Source organism: Aspergillus pseudoviridinutans (assembly GCF_018340605.1).
Source record: "Aspergillus pseudoviridinutans IFM 55266 DNA, scaffold_8, whole genome shotgun sequence".
In the NCBI taxonomy this organism is placed as follows: Eukaryota; Fungi; Ascomycota; class Eurotiomycetes; order Eurotiales; family Aspergillaceae; genus Aspergillus; species Aspergillus pseudoviridinutans.
Window position 1 is genome coordinate 1,390,654 of NW_025091288.1, and position 22,183 is coordinate 1,412,836.

General features: G+C 47.1%; 5 protein-coding genes and 1 non-coding gene across 6 annotated transcripts; 5 read left to right on the plus strand and 1 right to left on the minus strand.

The window, feature by feature from the left end:
- Positions 1-572: 572 nt before the first annotated feature.
- Positions 573-1,547, plus strand: Asppvi_010565 (SSH4 family protein; the record flags this gene model as incomplete). Its single annotated transcript, XM_043306408.1, has 1 exon — positions 573-1,547. The coding sequence occupies one exon, from the start codon at positions 573-575 to the stop codon at positions 1,545-1,547; it is 975 nt and encodes a 324-aa protein (XP_043162343.1).
- A 2,453-nt stretch (positions 1,548-4,000) lies between these two features.
- Asppvi_010566 lies at positions 4,001-4,103 on the minus strand. Its single transcript has one exon. It is a non-coding gene; the product is annotated as a tRNA-Pro (tRNA).
- A 6,416-nt stretch (positions 4,104-10,519) lies between these two features.
- Asppvi_010567 (glycosyltransferase family 2 protein) lies at positions 10,520-12,802 on the plus strand (the record flags this gene model as incomplete). The annotated part of the gene is made up of 4 exons (XM_043306409.1): positions 10,520-10,557; positions 10,646-11,487; positions 12,086-12,192; positions 12,629-12,802. 4 exons carry the CDS (start codon positions 10,520-10,522, stop codon positions 12,800-12,802), a joined length of 1,161 nt encoding a protein of 386 aa, XP_043162344.1.
- Positions 12,803-14,090: 1,288 nt separating this feature from the next.
- Asppvi_010568 (ATP synthase complex assembly protein ATP12) lies at positions 14,091-15,284 on the plus strand (the record flags this gene model as incomplete). The annotated part of the gene is made up of 2 exons (XM_043306410.1): positions 14,091-14,397; positions 14,485-15,284. 2 exons carry the CDS (start codon positions 14,091-14,093, stop codon positions 15,282-15,284), a joined length of 1,107 nt encoding a protein of 368 aa, XP_043162345.1.
- A 548-nt stretch (positions 15,285-15,832) lies between these two features.
- On the plus strand, positions 15,833-20,018 carry Asppvi_010569 (OSBP family protein; the record flags this gene model as incomplete). The annotated part of the gene is made up of 5 exons (XM_043306411.1): positions 15,833-15,852; positions 16,076-17,310; positions 17,370-18,769; positions 18,830-19,183; positions 19,248-20,018. The coding sequence occupies 5 exons, from the start codon at positions 15,833-15,835 to the stop codon at positions 20,016-20,018; spliced, it is 3,780 nt and encodes a 1,259-aa protein (XP_043162346.1).
- A 353-nt stretch (positions 20,019-20,371) lies between these two features.
- Positions 20,372-22,066, plus strand: Asppvi_010570 (putative mRNA processing protein (Mss51); the record flags this gene model as incomplete). The annotated part of the gene is made up of 3 exons (XM_043306412.1): positions 20,372-21,248; positions 21,322-21,979; positions 22,039-22,066. 3 exons carry the CDS (start codon positions 20,372-20,374, stop codon positions 22,064-22,066), a joined length of 1,563 nt encoding a protein of 520 aa, XP_043162347.1.
- Positions 22,067-22,183: the final 117 nt, after the last annotated feature.

Sequence of the window (22,183 nt, forward strand, 5' to 3'; positions counted from 1 at the left end):
CGCGACAATGACTTAAGCTACGGCTTCATATTAATACTACCATTAGCTACCGCACAAGCGAGCTAAATTTGATGTTCATTCCCAACCAAGGTCGTGAAGTGGAGAATGGAGGAGGATCAATTCATGGACTGATATGTTCCCACTCGGGCCTTACCAGTGCAGTTCCATGGATAGGTGGCTCACTCTAACTACCGTAAGGTTGATCTGATAAAAATCCGAGAGAGAAACTTCCTTTGATGGCATAATGTGAGCAAGCAGAAGGCATGGTGGCAGAGTACTCATAGGTTCAGCTCTTACCTCTCTCATCGATGTCGGCTACTTTTCCTCATTGAAACCATTGTATACGGAGTCCGATCATCTGGATTGTACCAAGCATAGCCACACTTGGCAGCACTCAGCAAAGTCAAACTGTTACAGAAGCCTCGCCAACCCAGCCGAGTCGCTGTCTATCATCAGCGTGTGACCCTCTCTATACTTACTAGAGAAGAACAATTATTTTCCGCCCGCACAAAAAGGTCCGACTGGGAAGGATATTATTTTGCGAAAGACATTCCCTCGGTGGTCTGTTTACTATGAGCGATCGCCCCAACTACCAGGCACCACCTCCAAGCTATCATGCTTCCCAAGCAGCATGGCATCCTGGGCAAAAGGATAGCCGACGAGCCGAGCTTGCTCCTCCTCCATACCACAACTGGCAGGAACTGGTGCCTGACACAGCAACATTGCCTCCGCCGCCGGTGACAGGCTATTTCTGTTCAAATGCTGGCAATGCATCCCGTGATGGCGCAGAGCGCGCTCATGAATTCTGCGACAGGGTGCCTTTGCATCCGCCGGCAAAGCCTTCGGCTGCTGTCTACGACTGTGTACAGAGATATGACCTCCGCCCTGTACAGTCGAATGAGTTTCATGGTAGCCTTACTGTCCCATACCCGGGTCGATGGAAGGGTTCTACAACGAACGGGAACGGTGACTGCATAATTACCACAAGCCTACCTCTTTATTTTCCGGTTAATGATTCCCCTTATATCACCGAAAAGAGCAAGACTATATATTTCGAGGTCAAATTGCTTGGTCTCCGTACCGGGCCTGGGACTGGGTCTGCTGATTCGAGCGGGTTTTCTATTGGATTTGTCGCGCAGCCTTATCCCTCTTGSCGGTCTCCCGGCTGGGAAAGGGGTAGCCTTGCTGTTTTTTCTGATGACGGTTGTCGCTTCGTGAATGACTCGTGGGGAGGGAAGCAATTCACAAACGCCTTTAATGTGAATGATACTGTCGGTCTGGGGATAGTCCTTCGTCTTCCAGAACATCTAAATGGTGCTTCGCGAACCGGGTGTAAGAGACTTCAAGTCGATGTCTTCTTTACTAGAAATGGGCAGAGAGAAGGAGGCTGGGACCTCCATGAAGAAGTCGACGAGGAGGCTGGAGGCGTTGAGGGATTGGAAGGAGACTATGACTTATATGGTGCMATAGGACTCTTTGGTGGAGTCGACTTCGAAGTCTGTTTTCATCCCGCTGGCTGGTTATGGAAGCCTAGCAATGGGTCATGATATGTTCCCTCACTCTGGTAACTGAGAGCGATAGCTGATGATCCATTTATAACACTGAGCGATATGTTTCAACATTTTGATACACAATGGGATACTCTTCCAGTCAGTGCGTGCCATGAGACTGCAAAGCTCAAGAAGCTTGTCAAACAGGGCAGCCTGGACTACTTATTCTACGTTTTCTGCATTGGTCGCCCAAGGGGCGCGGACAGAAGCATGGAGGAGTCTTGGAGGAGTCTTCTCAGCAAAATCTCCTCTACTTCTCCTGAAAGTACTGAGCAACCTAATGTCAAATCGATATGATGATATAGCTGATATAGGGGGGTTAGAGTTTCAGAGTTGGAGCCGTAGGGGCTGGATGTGGAGTAATTGCCGAGGACAAGAACTTCTAGAAGACTTCATAGGACATGAGCCAGGATGCACCCTTTTTCGTATACGCATTAGTGCTTCGGGGGGAAGCATGAGCTGCATTTCCGCTACTGCCTCATAGACCGATGTTGGCAGGGCCTGAGCAACACCAGTGCGCCTATAGGCAAACCTGCTGATACCTTACCTGCCGGCAGAGACAGCAGAATGCTGATGTCATGTTCTACCTTTGTGGATGAGCTGCTCATAGTGGGACTCCTCTCGTTGACCTAGTGAACACATAATATATGGAGTCCGGGCCCGGAATTTCAAAGAACCTTCCATGCCTGACATGCATCTCATTCGAGTCGTGATGCCAATTTGTGGAAAGCACGCCCTAAACATCATCAGTTGTCTTGCTCCTAGGTGTGATTGGTGATTATTTGCCATTTTGACACAGTGAGCGTTGGGTTGACGTACTGCTAAGATTCAATCAAAGCCTCACGCGTTTGATTTCCTATATTTTTTTTTTCATGGCTCTCGGACTCACTGGCCCTCTTCAAGTGAGGAGGGGACGAAAACTGAAGAGGGACCCAGTACAAAACCAATGTTTACTAGGCGATGTGACGTGCTGGATACTGCTTGCTGACTATTAGAGCATTTGCAATAACCAGTATCTTGAAGGAGCAAGTCTATAGAGTACAGTAAGGAGGATCATCATTGCATTGTTGGGTGTATCTTTTCCTGTAAGCCTGACCTGATGTGGCCAACCTACTATTTTTATTGTCTTCAAATAACGAGTAGATAGCCTCCAGTACACAACCATAATGACTATTTCCCTGAAATGCTTGTGGGGCTGTAGCTACAGAGTTTCGATCAAAAGGACTACAGCTCGGATATTTTCCGCACCTCTCGGCTCGAAGTTCAGTGTAAGGTGATGTCTCTAATACCTTCCAAAGGGAGTCACGTACTTCAGGCTAGGACAAAGAACGCGGAAGGAGATTGCCAATGGGACTCCCGGCCAATGTCTCCATCTAATGCTGAGAGAACGGTCATTAGTTTGTAAAATAATACCCAGTGCCTCTTGGTTTTATCCACCGGTGATAATCAACTATCAAGTCAACAAGCTAAGTTGACGGCGGAGTCAGGCTAGTTAAGCTAGCTTGAAAGCAGACTGCAGTACCTCTCTAGTCAGTACGGAGTCGACGGACTAAGGCATCTAGACTATGGAGTAGCAGGACCATAAGCAACTAGTAAACATTCTCGTCGTGTGCGTAATATAGGAACCTCGGATCTTTTGCGATGGGAATAATAGCAGGTCGAAAATGGACAAATTAGGTAGCTAAATGAAGTGAGGCCAAGTCACAAAATCTACTGTGTACTCTGTTGATACAATATGGTCCACACCATCGCCGCTCATGTATTTAATCAATGGCCCAAGCAAGAACAGGAGGGCCAGCAATATTACGGAGACATATCAGGAATGGTGTCCCAATGGTTGACATTCCGGTCTTGACATTGATTTGAGAGAGCACCCCATTCTGGCCTTCGAATCTAGCGGTACAAGATCCCGAATGCGAACTGCACTAGTGTCTCGCCGATATGAGTTGCCAGCCAAAGACAGTCCATCATTTGCTAAGACCACAAGGCACGAGCGGTCGCGCGATGGTGCACCGACGGTTGGCGAACCAAAAGCTACGGCTCTCATCGAGGTAGCTGAGTGGGAGATACTGTTCAGAGCGGGCAGTACAAAGTACTCCGTAGGTACTTATCATAACTTTCTCCCTGAGGTTGTGAGTTGGCTGCGAGCTGCCCMGTATTTTATGCTTCAGCCGCGTAATTTGCTGGTCGTGACTCGAGCCCCAATACGGCATAATTTTATCCATTGTCTGAGTTAAGGGCCATTAGTCAACCATACCACTAGTCGTTCAAATTTACTACATACAAGACTTGTCGAAGCGCTACCATGATCATATTCAACTAATGCAGGAAACTTGGTTTATGCAAAGAAGATTGATAAAAAGGGAATACTACATTGGGATGGCATATATCGCTCAAAAAGATGAAGAGGCAAATTGAAAAGGGAAAAATTGGAAAACAAAATAAAGAAGGGCCCGAACCGCGATTCGAACGCGGGTCTCATCCATACAGAGCTCTTTTGAGAGCCGAAGTGAAAACCCCGAAGGATGAATCTTACCCCTGGACTATTCGGGCAGTTCTGTGGCAAAAATTCATCGAATAATTTTCCTTAATATGGTGAAAACTCTCCCGAATCGCATTAGATCCTAGTGCTCTAGGGCTACTTAGAATAGGTGTTTAAGATAACCCTTACTGGCAATAATATAGTAACAGTATTGTCTGGTGTATGTGGCCCAATTTCTGAGATAATAAGGCTTCTAAGGAAGAGGAAAGAAGGATAAAGCCTCCACTGCCCTCCGCAATCCAGCTTTTGTAGGTGTCTGTGATGCTATACATGAGTAGTACTTGCTCTTCACAATGTAGAGTGAAGAAATAAGAACCATCTTTTACCTTGGTGATGCTCGCAACCTAGGAGGCTGTAGCCCAGGTGCCTAGTATATTATATCTGCGCTTATCTATAGCATGTACAGGTATCTTGCATCATGATCCAATATCACACTTGCTTTAAGACTCATTAATGATATAAATTCCACCAGTAGCTTGCCAGTTGAGGACCGTACACTCAAGAAACCTATGGGAGGATAATTCAGAGTTCCCACTTTGTCAATTCATAATGATGCTGACTAAATAATATCCCAATGTTGGTATAGCGAGAGTTGTCAGGATTGTCACTTACCATTTTCATTTATCCAATACGTCCGTCCGGCATAGGCTATTCCCAAAAAGGTGCAATAATGACAGGGCAACGGAATCGTACATCTATCTACATGCAAATGTAGCCTAGTGCTGTCAGATATACACTATGGTCAAACTTGAAGTCATCTATTAGACTGATTAAAGATTCGCTTATGTTATACGAGCGTTGGATAAGTAGGGGACTGAGATTTTGTTGACAAAATATCTTATCCCACAATGTTCAACTTACAACTAGCTACCTACCTGGACATCGTCACAATATCCATCCAGATAAATCAAGAGACTCAGGCCATTACCTTATTGTGTTTCGGTCAATCGTCAGCAGAGACTGTAATATATTTCAAGCGTGCAATTATCAGCAATGAAGAGCGGCTTCCGTCTTGATCGACATTACGAGCTGCATGTCATGCCCCTATGCGCACCATTGCCCGTTTCCCTTTCTAGCTAGACGAAGCTACGGGGCCAGTCCACCAGCGGGAAAAACGTCGTCTCTGCCGCCTGAAGGATCCAGATTCCAGTGTGGGGCCCACTGAGACTCGCTCCAACTAAATGAATGTCATCTGTAGACGTGTTGTGTAATCATAGCAGGTGGAGATTGCAGAATACTGTAGTAATAGATAGTGTGTATGCTGATACGCAGATACATACTGCGTGGATCTGAAAGGCTTGTCATCGTGAAGGACATCCCCTTTAATAGTTATAGACAATTATCTGTAATGGGAGCACGCAAAGAGATAGATAGCATTTACCTTCTAGTGAATGGTATTGGAGTACATAGTACAAGGATGACTCGGTATTAATTAGGTATCTGACATAAAACTAAATTACATCAGCACTCCGTAGCATGGAGTAGGATATAGGCATTATCTACGGAGTACAGAGAACGAAGCACATAGGTAGGTATAGGTAATGCTGTCCGTATTAACTATGTATCTTGTTGCCTCAGAGTACAATAAGTACAGGCTAGGAGGCTATCGTAGGACAGCTTGGGCTAGGTGCATATTGATCCTCGGCCATTCCCGGGTGAGGGTGGGCTCTGTGGGGAGGCCAAGACAGCCCCAGTCTGAGTCCGTGCAGCCGAGATATGTATTTGTTTCACTAATCAAGCTCAGAGAAACGAAATTGCACCAGGCTAGCGTGCTGGTGATAATGGCATGCAGGCAAGCCAAAGTAGTAATGATCTGTGCCGCTTGCAACTTCGACCCTCTTAAGTTAAGTGAGGTAACTCGGCTGCATGACTGGTAGTAGTATGGATAATTACCGTTGAAGATTAACTGCTATTTTGTTACTCGCCGTTGCCTCTTGAATGGTTCGAAAAAGTCATGGTAAACATGTAGCAACAGAAGAATGATTTGAGCTGTCTCATTATGTCATACACAAAGGATCAAAGTTCTATAGGTCTGAAACCGTGCACGGTCCATGGCGGATGTCAAGGTGTTCAAAGATAATATCGCCATATGCCCATTTGCTGGGGTGATTATTGCATTCTTGTGAACGCTCATATTACCATCAGCTCCATCAGAATCAAGTTTACAGCCATAACCTTGCCCACATAGACGTGGAACTTACCTTGCTCGAATTGTCGATCCTCCTACTACTTGAGGGTAGAATTGCAGATGCTCGTGCCATCAATCTGTATCATCTGGCATGACTTTGGTCTCACAAAGTACCAGAGGAGAAAAAGATTTTGGTCGTTAGCAAGTATCCTATTAGAGCCACTTGCAGAAAGTTATATTACCATCTGCAGCCACACTGCTCTAAGGCTGATGGTCTGCTTATGGCATCAGCAACTTAGCAAGAGCTTGCAAGTAGCAAGAAATAATCACTTAGTGGTAAGTTTTATTCTTCATGTTCCACTCTTATTACTACGTACTGCAATTTGATCGCCTACCTTAGGTGAGCTCGGACCTCATGTTCGTAGTCGCTAGTAACGATGTATCAGCCTTTCAGAGATTTGCAAACCATTTGATTCGCTGGCAATTGGTCGAACCGCCCGAGGCTAAGATATCTCCGCTTGCTAGATGACCAGCCTACGTAGAAATTAGTTGCAGTTTCAACCCCGGAGATCAATGGGAGAATCATTTGCTTGTGAGTTCTCCTTTCAACCTGGCAGGTATTATTATATGCCATTCTGAAGTTGGGTCATACTATCTTCTTGCTTCTGAGACTATTATGTCAGAGAACAGTGGTTGTTAATTTATGCTTCTCATTTTCTTAATCTATGGATTATTCAAAATATTACGGAGTACAGCTGACTATGAATGCTTAACAAGGTTGTCTAGTGCTGGATCGTCTGAATGGATTACCCTAGTCTTCCCTATATACATCAAAATATGGCAAATCTTTGTGCTATTTTTCAAACCAAGATTTCTTTGCTTCATCTCCAAGGATAAATACACATCGTGTTACAAATACCTGTCAAAGTCCATTGTAAGAATGGGGCCAAGCTAATGCTAAAGGAAGTGTACCGGATATAAAGTAACATTTACTCTGTAGGTAGATATTGAAGGAGCTACACTGCATTGTCATGTTGTAGATGGAGTATAATTAGGCCCGCAAATAATATGAGTGCTCTGCTCATCCTTGCAGGGCATGCCTTGCAAACAAACTTCGAACTCCGAGTTCATTCCTAGGAAGAGCCTTTGGGACCGGAAAGATCTCATCAACCAGCCTCTTCTGACTGTCACGAATTCAGCCTCTGGGGTAATACTAGACTCGTCGAAGGCAGTCGACTCCGTGTTACTTCCGGACTATGAGGCACATTAGTCTACTCCACCGGAGCTACCTACGTACTATGATTGCCATCCAGGTTTTCGTGGCCCACATTTTCCATAGTAACCGAACGGCTAGAAAGCGAGAGAGCACACAGGCAAGCAATTCAGTGGCAGGTGGTGGCTGTAGAGCACGGGACTGGAGATCGCCGCTAGGATAACCATTACTCCTCTCTCCTGAACATTTTTATTCTGAGAAGCCTTGGCTCCATTCTGCACAAGCTTCATGCTGATAATACATGATTTTTGGCTGACAGGGGGTTTCCGACAGTAAAGGTTGAATTCCATTCTGATATTCATCAGTCAGCCGAGACACTTCAAATAATAGGTGGCTCTCCAGAGCTACAAGTAGTTACTATGAATTCACGTACATATCTTCTCTTTATTCTAATCTTAATTTTTCACAATGTTATGCACCATCAACAAAGAGCTACCACTTGAAGTATAGAGTTCTTAATAATGGTGAAGTCCATCGGAGCCTCCCCCAGCTTGTGCCATGGTTGGTCCTTGTGTTTAGCAGCCAGTGATAAATGTTGAACTCTTGATATACAGACTTCACCTCAGGAGGCTCTTCCCCTGGATACTGGTCCAGCAGGTGCGGCAAAACCTAGGCTTATCTGGTGTAAGGAATATTCGTAATTCAAATCTAGCCCTGCTCCTGGCATGCAGGTTGTCTGAATCCAATTCTTTGGGTTCGCCGAATCGCAAACATTCCACCTTTGCGCCTCTCCTATCCTGATGTCATTTCACATTTTTGGCCCTATTATATTGAGCTCTGGAAGGATAAACTTTGAATATGGACTCCATACAGGATAAATAGAATCAGGCTGGCAAGTCTTAATCGAAACCACTCCACAGGTCCACACCACAGTCGATGTCCGTGTGCCATAACTCGCCAAACAATGCTTTCTGAGCCAAACTTAACCATTTGAGTCATCTGGAACAGCTGATAATAGAAGAATAAATCAATGATGTGGTTGGATCGCAGACATGGTATTTTGAGAAGACAAGACATCAGATGTATAATGTTACATGTGACTGCTTCTCTTTTTCTTTCTTTCCTCTTTTCCCATTTTATTGTTGTAAAATAAAAGGAAAAGAGATTGAAAAATCCCATGCGCTCCTTAATTTCTTTCAATTCATATCTTGCTCTGTCACCTTTGCTCTTGTGTCTATGGCACTACCAAGGAGGATGTCTAAAAATTAAACTGGTGTGATTTATGTGTAGTAAGTAGCACCATTCCTGGACTGGCGGATGTGCATTTACATTAGCTTATAGTTAGTTCTCTGGATAATCATATGGATTTAGTTACAGTAGTAAGGTGTTTCATATACAGGGAGTATTATTACTCCTTATCTTTTGTTTACTCTGTAACTGCAGTGGCAAGCATCATTTATGAATTTATTAATCAAGTTAGATATGGTTGAGTTTCTAAATAATATAATGGCCAGCGAACACACTTCTTCTAAAATACAATAGACCTTAGAATGAGTAATGAGATGATGAGAATCAAAATCATAAAATGAAGGGTAATAAAATGTGTTATGATTATAAAGACCTAAGAGTCCTAAGAGCAATGGAAGGCATGGACCACCCGACAACCAATAGCTATTAAGGCCTCCACTCTTCTTTCTACATAGTACCTAGCACTAGTGAGTTAGTTCGCCAGTCGGTCAATTGGCCTCATTTGCTCATCACTTTGTCAGGCTACTTAATTGAAGAATCAGTATGCATAGATAATATGTGAGTTGGTTGCAGATCAATATTGACTACTTCCTGCGCACTTTTTATTATGTATTTGCAGTTGAAAGGGAGAGACCACAGAAACTAGCAAAAGACCCAAGGTAGCTAAGGTAGGTATAACTGGTGATACACAGACACGGAGTAGGGTCGCCTAAGCCATGCTGACAGCTGACAGTAAGTATCAGTACTTATCTCGGAAATGTCCTAGTCAGTGCACCAATTTCTGTGCTAAAATATCATAGCCCTGCTCCCTAAGCTCGCATCTCCTAGCCGCGATAGGTAGTTTGGAACACCACTATCTATCCAATACAGGCACTACCAGGCTAATTAGTATGTAGTACCTACCTAGGCTGACTACTTAGATATTGTACATTAAGGTAGGTATCGTAATTGGTCAGTGTGGTCTTATTAGTATTTTCATTCCACTTAATTATCATTTTCATTTCTCCTTTTGACTACACACCCACCGTCCACTCCTAAAAAGACCTGCTCCATGTCACTGCATACACTACTAGCTGCATGGACCGCTGCCAATCCTTTCTCCACCCTCATTATGCTCCAACAGTCCATCAGTCCATCTAGATCCAGGGTCTCTGACGCACGAGGCAAAAATACAACCTGCATGACACTCAAAAAGACAAAGGACCTAGAGCCCACAAGTAATACATGCTTCCCATTCGCTGACACTAATCGTTATTTTCTATTTCTGTTGTGGATTCTGTTCTAAAGAATGTAGTCGTAGTAACTGACTTTGTAAGCTATTAAGATACTGGACTGCGAACAAACATGTGTTTTCCCTGTCACGGACTTCTGCATAAATGATAATTGCCAATGTTGCATGTCTCTCACTTATTTTACTGTTCCCAGAAACCAATTAAGCCGGAAGATTTCTCCTTCCAGTCTCTGGCAGCACATCTTTCTCAAGTAGACATTCGTTCTAACTCGCCTCTCTCGCTTTCTCTCTTTCAGTCTCTCACTGTTGGTCCTTTATCTCACTCCTGCACAGGTAGGAAGGCGAGTCACACTCTTTTTCCTTCCTGGTCTTTTCGCCTCACTTCGACTTCGTCCTTTGTCGGTGACAATTGTTTTGCTGAAGTGGTGGCAAAAAGGTCGACAGTTGCTATATTACCTGGCTCCAGCAGTTCTGTGAGCTTTGTCTACCGCTCGCAGCCACTTTATGGGGAGAGGAGAAGGGCTGTTTGAAAGATAGAGCTAGTAAGCGAATATTTGGGGCAAGCTCAATTGATAGCAAGGAAGACCTCGTTGGTTGGCTGTCAGTCATGGCTTTCCCATTCATGCGAGCCTTTATTGCTCTTTTGTAAGTAAACACGTCAATCATGCCCCTCAGCCCTGGAAATTCTATCCAAGGGAGAATCTAGATTTATTGACCACTTCTCTTCTTACAGCCTCTACCGTTACTTTCGTCTGGTTGTGAATCTCGTCTCATTTTGGACTTTCAAACCAATTCCTCCACCGGAAAACCCGAAACTTACAGCGCAAGATGTGACTGTTATCCTTCCAACATTGGAGGGATGTGGTGACGAATTAGTCGAGACGATCAGAACGATCCTCGACAATCATCCATATGAACTTCTACTGGTGACTATTGAAGCGAATAGGAAGAAGGCCGAAAAGATGCTGAGTGAAATGCCTGCTTCCAAATCGAGAATTCGTCTTTTCACCGTGACCCACCCCAACAAACGTCGCCAAATGACAAGAGCTATTCCGGAGGTTCGCACGGCCATCACGGTATTTGCTGATGACGATGTCAGCTGGCCACGTACAGTGCTTCGTTGGATTCTCGCCCCTTTCGAGAAAGACGAGAGATACGGCGGAGTTGTCACTTGTCAGCGATTGCGTCGTGCTATTGCGCCCACTTTCTCGCAACGTATCTGGGGATTTTTGGGAGCTCTGTACTTGGAGCGCCGAAACTTTGATTGCGCAGCCACCACGCATGTGGATGGTGGATTACCCTGCATGTCAGGTCGGACTGTTGCGTACAAAACTCACATTCTTCAAGACGAAGGCTTCACATATGCCTTCACGAATGAGGAGTGGTGGTTTGGTAAATACCAATTAAATGCAGATGATGACAATTTCATCACGCGCTGGATGGTATCACACGGCTGGGAGACATTCATGCAGTACCATCCCGAAGCTGAAGTTTTGACAACCTTGGAAGACAATCCAAAATTTTTGAAGCAGTGTGCGCGATGGTCAAGAAGCAACTGGAGAAGCAACCTCACCAGTATGTTCCATGAAAAACATATTTGGTAGTAAGTATTGCCTGCTTTTCTTACTTCTCCGTTTCCCGCTTCCTATCATCCCTTCCCTTATCCCATTTGCACCCTCCTTTGCTCCTACGTCTTTGGCCTGCAATCAGGTTTGAACGCGTGCTATCCGCCAGAAATCAAGATCCGCACGAGAAAAGGCCTGCTGCACTGGCTCAGGAACCTCAAACGGACTGGAGTTCTACTGGCAAGTCAACGCATCTGTATTGATTCCCGGGTGGATATGGATGACACTTCCGTATTTGGCAAAGTACATAACCCCCCCCCCCCCCCCCCCCCCACAAAAGAAAAAGAAAAAGAAAGAAAAAAGAGAACCCCCAAGCGCCTCGTTTGAAGCCGCACGCTAACGTTTGAGGGTCTGTGTCTCAAGTCGCCAACCTTGGAGTGCGTACGCTGTCCATCTGACAACGCTGTCCCCGCCAGCGCTTTTAGGTGACTTGCTGCTCCTTTTCCTTTGCCATAAAGCCACCATTTCATGGGAAGGAAACTCGCATGCTCTAGCAATGCAAGCCCTAGGAGTATGGATGTTTATTAGCAAATTCATCAAACTCTTAGGACATTACATCCGGTATCCGGTGGACATTTTGCTTCTGCCCGTCTCTATCCTTTTTGGTTATTTCCACGGAGGAATCAAGATGTATGCGGTGCTAACTCTGAATGTGGTAAGTTTCCCATTTCCAAAAGTTTGTCCGCTTGCACCATGCATGGAGCGGACTCGAGCCTGCTGTGTCCAGAAATTCAGATGCCACACGATTTCTTTTCTCTTCCTCCCTTTTTTTGCCTTTTTAATTAATCTATTTTTTCCCTTTTTTTTTCTCTTTCTTACTCTTTTTCCTTTTTTTGTCATTCATCGACATAACTGCGTTGTTCATGATCCCTGCCCACAGGAATTAATACACTTGTTGTTGATCTTTCTTCCACCCCCTCGTTTAGCTCGGGTTATAGGCGTTACTTGCTATCCCTTTGTCTCCCMCTCCGTGTATTTGAGTTTGTGTTTCCTTTCCGAGAAAACGACCCCCACAACGCTTTGAACAATCAATCCCTCTACTGGTGTTTACGACGAATCTGGCTAACATGAAGCCTGTGCTCCTCTCGCAGACCACGTGGGGCAGCAGAGATGGTGCCGATGACTATGATGCAGAACGCATGAAGAGACGGACGGATATTGACCGTATGAAGCGGCCGTACTACCCCAACTTCATAACTCAATCATCGCGGTTTTGCGCATCCTCTCCGTGCTCCTTTCCTTCATCGGGTGGAAGTCTCTCCTAACTGATCCGCCCCTGTTGCTTCAACATGGCTCGAGGTCCCAGCCATAAGGCACTCAACATTTACTGCACCCCAAGGCTATCATAGCATAAGGACGTAGTGCTTATTGGATGGGTCAGAAAAGCTCCCGCTACGATAGGACTTTGCTGCTTCTTATGCGATAGCAACACGCTCCCTTCGAATCAGCTCTTTTCAACCGAGCATCTGCACGAGCAAAGCGGCACTGATAATATCTGAAATGCTCTCTGTTTGCCATCCTCGTCTCTCATCCTTCCTCCTTTCGTCTTCTCATGATGCCGAAGATCATTCTTACGATGGAATGTCTTAATGACACCGGGATTCCCTTGATCGGTTTTCGGCTCCACTTCTGTAATCGCGCAGAAGTTTCAAACTCGTTACACAGAAGCCCTCTGGTGCCAGCACGGCGATGCTGGTTTCTATTTGCTCTCTGGGAACCTTTACACTTCCCTCGTCCCTTCCTATCCCTCTTCTGACCCAACACTGGCGTGAGCCAATGCTGGGCGCAGCTTCTTTTTCCTATCACCTCAAAATATATCCCTCTCTTCTCTGAGTACAGATTTCACCTTTTCGCAGTCGGCTCAACAGAACGATTTTCACAGAAATGTTCCTCAAACGCATACACATGTTTGACTCGCTTTGGCATTTAAAGGGTATCTTTTTCCGTGTAATTTATAGCAAAAAGCATGGGAGGGCTTGTTCATTGCTTGGGTCACTGTATTTCTGACTTGTCGCATGATTCTTGTGCTATTTCTGAATTGGGTACCTCAAAATTGCAACCGGGAGGCTCACTGATATGTCTGTGCTCTTTGGTCGATTTGTTGTTTTTCCGCGGACTGTTCAAAACTAGCAGCGGTCAAGTTGGTCATCCGTTCCACAATAATATTTAATGATCTGGTGCGATTACGATTCGAATGAGAACGTGTAGTTCCAGCGACCATCTGGGGACTCGACCTAGGATTATGCCTTTGAGCCTTGAGTTGCGGAGAACCGGAGAATGTGGCGTGCAGTCCAGTCTACGGCGATCTGGATTGACCCACCGTAACGATAACTGACAAGGATAAGGAAAAAGCAAAGATACGTCGAAAACCAGCTACTGGCACTCTCACAGGAGACTAAGCAGGTAATCTATCTTCGAGATTAACCTTCTAGAAGTTGAAAGTTTAACTAGTACTGATTACTGGCAAAGACGTCTGGAACAAAGATATTTACGCGTTAATCGTCGTGTATATCTCTCCACTTTGGATTTTGCGCAAGCAACCCTCAAGCTGCCATGCCAACTCTCCCTCGAGCCGCATTTTCAGTTCTCTCCTGCAGGCTTATTTCGGCCACCGGGCAGCGTGGAGCTACGACGTCCTATCGAACTTTTCATGCCATCTCGCAGAAAGCTGCAGTTGCCCATCCTATCACTGCCCATGGACCCCCTCCAAAAGCCCCTTTGCCAGCTCCAGAATTCGGTCGTCCGACCGAAGAAGGAAAAGACGTGAATGATGCAGGCAAGCCACAAGCGCAAGTGTCAAAACCATCCTCGACTCTCGAGAAGCGATTTTGGAAAACTGTCGATGTCAGGAAAAAGCCAGGTACCTCACCCTTTCTTTTGTGCGGATTGTTAACTTCCGTTCCGACCTACATCAAGCTGACCTTTTCGTCTCTTCCTTCGTGTGTAGATGGGGAGTACCAGGTTTCGCTAGACACGCGACCGATTCGGACGCCCACGAAAGATATTTTATCCATTCCTTCGACGAAACCGCATCTTGCACATGCTATTGCTCTCGAGTGGGATGTTATGACGTCCGCACGGCAGGCTTTGAAGAATCATCTTATTCCGTTGACCTCGTTGACTGCGCGAGCGGGAGATATTGCACAAGAAGACGCAAGGGGCGAGACTACCACGAGGGACCAGGTTGTGAAACTCGCCATGCGCTATCTGGATACCGATACTCTACTGTGCTGGGTGCCCGACAGAAATCCATACGCTGGCGAGCAGTCTCAAGAAAGTGGAGAGCGGCCTGAAAGCCTTCGAGAAGCTCAGATGAGAGTGGCCAAGGATATTATCGCCTTTCTAGGCACAAAGGTGTGGCCTGGTGTCGATATTGTACCCATTCTTGACGCGGACAGCATTTTGCCGGTGTCTCAGCCCCGGGCTACGAAGGACATAATCAAACAATGGGTTTCGTCGCTGAAACCGCACGATCTAGCTGCTTTAGAAAGAGGAATTGTTGCTAGCAAGAGCCTGTTGGTTGCTGTTCGACTGGTCGTCGAATGGAGTGAGAATTTCCGACACTTGCAAAGATCAGGACAAAAGAAGTTTGGCATCGAAGAGGCAGCAGAAGCATCCAGTCTTGAAGTGAGGTGGCAGACTGATATGTGGGGAGAAGTGGAGGATACTCATGATGTTGACAAGGAGGATCTCAGACGACAGCTTGGAAGTGTTATCGTTGTGGTCAGCGGAGAGACCCGTGAATGAGGAAGTGTGCAGTTTTTCGTATTGCATGACAGCTAGGACGGCTTTCATATTTGTCTTAAGCTGACATACTTGGCATGTACTCGTATATAGACATTGGAATCGGTACCTAATCATTGTACAATATGATCATGCATGCTCGCGTATTCGACAGCTTCTTTCCATTCTTGCGCAAGCCTCTTCCGTATTTTCTTTTGTCTCTAAAAAATCCTTCTCAAGCCCAGGAGGCTACCTTAACCACTCTCTAGATCAGGAATCGGTCGTAAGCTGGAATGTCTCCTTATGCATGTGAATTATTTTCTGCGATCAAAACCGCCAAGGCACGGGAACGTTTCCTTTCCAGCTCAACCAAAGTACTTGGTACTCCTTATCGCTTCCCCACTGCCCGTCAACCACATATATATACATACTACATACTTATACTAACTATAAACCCGTGAGCTCATAAAACTACAAAGTTCTGATTGATTCGTTATTATTGTTAAACAGTCTATGCCGCTGCTTCGAGTTCCTCTATCCATCTAGGAGCCTCGTTTAGTGCTGATAGAGAAATGACGGAAAGGGGCGAAGGGTGAGTTCCTCTTGACTGATATCCTCGGTTTTCCGTGAACCGTTCCCTGGAGATACTGTGTCATTTTTGTTTTCGATTGAGCTGGGCGCCCTTTAGAGGTGCTTGGCTTCGGAGCTGCTCAGGGAACGTACCTGTCTGGATTGTCTTCACATTCGCTTTCTCTCTTCTCGCCATAAATGATCCCACGACGTGGCCACTGTACTGACTCAACACGCCATATTAGACACAAACGATCGAAGAGTGCGCTGGCCCTTGCAATTTTACATCGCGATAAATCAAAAGACATCAACGACGATCTGGCTGGCCGTGAAACGGGTTCGCTTGAGTCTGGCGCGTCTTCTCCGGTTAACAGCACCTCCTCTTTCTCGCTGCTGTCACATAAGAATAGCAACCGCCGAAAGTCACCGCAAGAGGCAAACTCACCTCCCATGAACTCGGAGACAACTCTTGAGCCAACCGGCTCCAATCACAGCACAGAAAATGTCGAGAAAATTCCAACTCTAGCTCCTTCAGCGATGGGAAGCATGACACTTGAACAATCCGTGCGCACCTTTCGACTATTCGAGATTCTGCGGAGCGGGGACACAAATGCGATATCGAAAGCGATTAAGGAGACCAGGGAACCTCAAGGGGCAGGCGCTTTGACTGGCACAACGATTCTGCATTTAGCAATTCAATGTGCAGAGCCGCAGGTAGTCGAATTCGTCTTGTCTCTGGGAGATGACCTGGATATCAACGCCCGCGATCGGGATGGGAATACCCCTCTTCATCTTGCGGCCCAGCTAGGAAGAGGACCTCTAGTGCGCGAGTTGTTAAATCGTCCATCCGTGAATGATTCGATTGTCAACTATCGAGGCCAGACTGCCCTTGATGTTGCGCGTAACCCCGAAATATTTCAGCAGCTCCAGCTTGCAAGATCTCTATTTATTGACAGCAAGACGCAAGAAATTCAGTCCCTTGTGTCTCAAGGCGATTACGATAATCTTGAGAAGGTATTGGAAGAGCCGCGCGTGGAGGGAATATTAGATGTGAACAGCCTGGACTTGGTCACCGACCCGACTACCGCACAGTCCGGGGGTACCTTACTGCATGAAGGCGCTAGAAAGAAAGATACGAGACTCATCCAGATTCTCCTGATGCACGGAGCTGATCCTTTTCGGCGCGATAAGAAAGGTAAGCTACCTCAAGATGTTACGAAAGACGATAAGACACGTGCCATTGTCAAAAGATCTCCTGCCGCAGTTATCGCACAGCGTGGCATTCAAGAGAAAGCCATCCTCGGCAGCAGCCCCGCTCAAGGTGTCTCTGGACGGTCAGGCGCAGGTGAGGCGCCGCTCGCGGGCAAAGATGCGCGTGAAATGAGAGGCTATTTAAAGAAATGGACGAATTATACCAGTGGATATAAGCTGCGATGGTTCGTGCTTGAAGATGGCGTCCTGAGTTACTACAAACATCAAGGTAGACCTATCTTTGGTGTCCCTCCTCTGAAAACCACGGGAAACTGACGTTTCGTTCAGACGATGCGGGCTCTGCTTGTCGCGGCGCGATAAATATGAAGATCGCTAGGCTCAGCATGGACGCGCAGGACAAGACGCGATTTGAAATACATGGAAAGTCGTCCGTCAAATATCATCTCAAAGCGAACCATGTCGTGGAGGCTAAGCGCTGGTTCTGGACCTTGAATAACGCTATACAATGGGCGAAAGACGAAGCCAAGGAGGAACAGAAACGCCAGACAAGACATGCTGAGGCACTTCGCCAGGCGAAGATGGACCAGATCGAAGGCCGGAGTCCAACAGAGACTGCATCCGAATCCCCGAACCTGGCCGCCACCAAGTCAAATGGGAAAGGTCTAGCACCGTCTTCTCTAAGCGTGCCAAGTGGTAGCACTCACAGACTCACCACATATGCATCTCGTACAACCCTTGACAGCGTACCTGCAGATGAGGAAGCCTCAATACACGGTTCTTACGACCAGAGTGTTTTGCAGAACGAGGTCAATCAGGTGGTCAGTCATGTAACTAGCCAGCCGGATGGCGAAGGCGACGAGGACGACTATGGCGAGTACGCGTCTAGTCGCGATATCAGTTCTTCCGATAAAGATGCGCTGAACATCACGGCGCAATCTGCAAAACTTCAACTCGAGATTCTGGCCAACGTCGCCTCTGCGTTGCAAGCCGAGAAATCGAAGGACCCGAACGTGCCAATCTCGGACTCCTCCGTTAGCCAAGCCCTTGTAGCTTATGAGGCGGCTGTAAGCAGCCTGCAAGGTCTGGTCCAAAACCTTCTCAAGATATCGCGGGATCGCGATTCTTATTGGCAATATCGACTCAACCGAGAGGCTTATCTTCGCAAAATGTGGGAAGAAAGCATGGCGCGCATTGCACAGGAGCACGAAGAACTGCAATCGAAGATGGGGGAATCCGAAGAGAAACGCAGACGTACGAAGCGAGCTCTCAAAGAAGCTCTGGAAAGCGTGTCCGCGCGCACCAGCCGTCGTGGTAGCAAGGTTCCGTCCCGCATACAAGTCTCTGGGGAAGACAGCCGTGTTGGCGAAGATGAAGCAGAGGAACAAGTTGCACAGCCCGTGGAATACGTGACGGAATTCGAGGAGGAGGAGTCTGGGAAGTCTCTGCGTCGCAAGATGTCGGCCCTCTCTCGCATCAGCAGTCTGTACGATTCTGCATCGGACGATGATGATGAATTTTTTGATGCTATCGACGCTGGCGAGATAGAGGTGGAAGACATGACGACCTCGAAAGTGATCGAGGAAGAAAAGGAAAAGCCAGAATTAGAAAGCACTGAACTCCGAGCTGTGAAACGGAACGTGATAGTCCCCTCTTTCAAGGGCTACGAAGAGCCTGTACGCACGAGACTCAAGCTGGACAACGATGATAGACCGAAAATTTCCTTGTGGGTAAGTTATCGCGGGTACCTGCTCAAGTTAGGACTGAAACAATCTAAGGTTATGCTTTAGGGAATTCTGAAATCCATGATCGGCAAGGATATGACAAAGATGACTCTACCAGTATCTTTCAATGAGCCGACATCTTTGCTTCAACGAGTGGCGGAGGACTTAGAATATGCTGACCTTCTGGATATCGCGGCTGACCGATCCGACTCAATGGAGCGTTTGGTGTATGTAGCTGCTTACGCAGCGAGCGAGTATGCTTCAACAATCGGCCGTGTGGCAAAGCCTTTCAATCCTCTTCTCGGAGAGACCTTCGAATATGCGCGGCCCGACAAGGGATATCGGTTCTTCATTGAGCAGGTTAGCCACCACCCACCGATTGGCGCAGCGTGGGCCGAGTCACCGAAATGGGATTATTGGGTAAGATTTGAATAGCTCTCCCTCTTGTGCTATCGTTTCCTTCTTTCTAAACTTCTTTCCACAGGGAGAGTCAGCTCTTAAGTCGAAGTTCTACGGCAAATCATTCGATATCAACCTCCTTGGAACCTGGTTTCTGAAACTGCGTCCCGTGTCAGGCGGAGAGGAGCTTTACACATGGAAGAAAGTTACCTCGTCTGTCATTGGCATTATCACAGGCAATCCCACTGTCGACAATTACGGTCTGATGGAAATCAAAAACTGGACTACCGGCGAGGTTTGCTACCTGGATTTCAAACCGAGAGGCTGGAAGGCGTCTTCGGCGTACCAGGTGACTGGCAAAGTCGTTGATCGCGACGGATCACCGAGATGGAGTATTGGTGGGCGCTGGAATGATAAAATCTACGCACGCCATACCCCTGGGTTCGAAGCGCAGGTGTCCGGTCAGGATCCGGAATCGGCTAAGACCTTTCTGGTTTGGCAGAGCCATCCTCGGCCAAGTGGAATTCCTTTCAACCTGACACCCTTTGTCATCACACTGAATGCTCTTCCGGAAGGGTTGAAAGAACATCTCCCGCCTACTGACACGCGACTCCGCCCTGATCAGCGTGCAATGGAGGACGGCGAGTACGACTTGGCTGCCAATGAAAAACATCGCGTTGAAGAAAAGCAGCGGGCGAAACGTCGGGAGAGGGAGGCTAGAGGCGAGGAGTACCGCCCTCAGTGGTTCACCAGGGCTAAATGCCCGATCACTGGAGAGGAATATTGGGCGCACAATGGAAAGTATTGGGAATGTAGAGAAAGACATGACTGGAGTGCCAGCGAAGATATCTTCTGACGCTCACTCGTGGCTTGGGGAAGTGGATGTCTTGGAGATCACCCATACTCTTGTAGATTGTGATACGTTGTTCATTATACTCAATCCAGAAGTCAATAGTCCTGAAGTTACCATTGCACTTATTAGCTCTTTGTCTTACTGGTGCATTAACATCTGGATAATGGATTTCTAACATACACAGCTTCAACATATTTGCTGAGGGAATGTGTTAGCAATAGCACCGAACTGAACATACCTATGACTTTAACGATCTATCTGGATCACGTGGTACGACGGCATTCTCGGCGGCCAGAAATTACAGCTTCCAAACATGTGTACTCAACCGCCGTCCATTCAGCGCCGCGACAGTCGACATGCCTGGCGAATATACTTGCGGACGCTGTCTGCAGGTCCTCCAGCGAAGAGTTTCTATTCAAGGTTCTACGTTTCGATTGCAAACTGTGGTTAAGTCGCCGGGACCACTCGACTCGCCCTCTTCTTTCTCCCGAAGATTTGGTTCGAAGGGCAACAATCGCTTTCCACCTCAATCCTCCCAGGGGCAATTGAAACGGACGTCATGCCCATCMTTGTCACCTTTGTCTGCTGCCTCTCCAACTGCAAAGCCGCTAGCGCACCGAGCCTCGTCCACCTCGTCGAGCCAAGCGCAGGAGGCAAGAACTTTGCTGAAACCAAACAACCTCTTTCACCCTTTCTCGAAGTCCCCTGCACCCGCGATTAGACAGCGTGCGGCGTTCATCAAACAGAATGCTTTTTGTCCGCATCCCAGTCATCAGCAGACTCGTGCAGCTCTCTCGCCTCATGATCCTGAGTCTCGGAAGAGCCCCGAAAGCGCACTGCCTCCAGCCCACTCTCACTTTGAGTGCCCCGATTGTGGCGTTCCCATCTACTGTTCCGAGGAACACTGGATGGATGATTTCGAGGCGCACCTGGAGATCTGTGACACTATCAGACAAATCAACGAGGATGACCACGATCTTCATTCCGGGCGTTTTTTCCCCGAGTTCACCTACCCAGGGTTGCAGGACGACAACTTCGTTATTAACATGACCAATTGGGACACTTTCCTTTATACACGGGAATTTGATGCGATCAATCATGACCGAAGCATGCGACAAGTGACCAGAATGCTTACATACCCGCTGACGATCGGAAGTGTTCTGCATGAGCTGAGTCCTTACAGCGTTCGAAAGGGAGGCCGACTGACTACCGAAGGACTCAAGAGCGTTAGCGGTAAGCTGCACCTCTTCCGTGCTCAGCTAGCTGCCTGCAAATTGTACAAATAGTTGACCGTTCTTCTTTCCAGCTCTTCGATATACCTTGCACCCTCCAAAGACAGGAGAGGGTGTCGATATCCAAGGTCTGCGCCTGAAAGCACCCCCAGTTCGAGTATTCATCCTAGGTGCGCGTGCGGAATCATCCCTTCCCCGCGACGTCTGGCTGCAGTTGAGCTACATTTTCCCGCGGTCCTTGATACACTTGATTTTCATTGGACCTGAAAGTATGGCCAACCGTGACGCCGAGTTCCCACTTCCTGAGCGGACCCCCGAGAATCCGTTTGGGGGCATTGTGGAGGATCGACTCGGTGGCCAGTTGAAGATCACAACCTACGTTGACTACTTCCACACCATGTATAAAGCGCAATACTTTCAGCCGTTTGACCCGTATCTGGACTGCTTTGTACTTTTCCATCCGGGCCTTGGGCACCCTGCGAGCTCTCATGAGTGGGAAGAAACTCTGCCACAACTTTTGGAGACCAAGGTCCCCATCATTACCACTGGGTACACACAGTGGGATATGGAGAGGGATATCAGCTGGGTTCGCGAGAAATGTGCTGGTGAATTCGACATACTACTTGAGCCCGGCGAAAATATCTTCCGTAGTCTGCGTTGGGATCTAAACGACCTGGACCCTCACGATGTTTCTTGCGGAAATTGGGGTCTGTGGGCATTCAGAGGAAAGAGGTATGTGATCGCTGTTCCAATTCTCTGAAGAACTGGCTAACTTCATCCGGCTTGAACAGATACGAAGCTACCTACAGGGACTCATAAGATGCTGCGAACATCTGCAGCGCTGATGTATATTCTTGCACGTTGTAACATAATAATTTGCATTCCTCTCCTTCCTATGGCCGATCTTCATTGTGCTCTCTGTATACTACAGCGAGC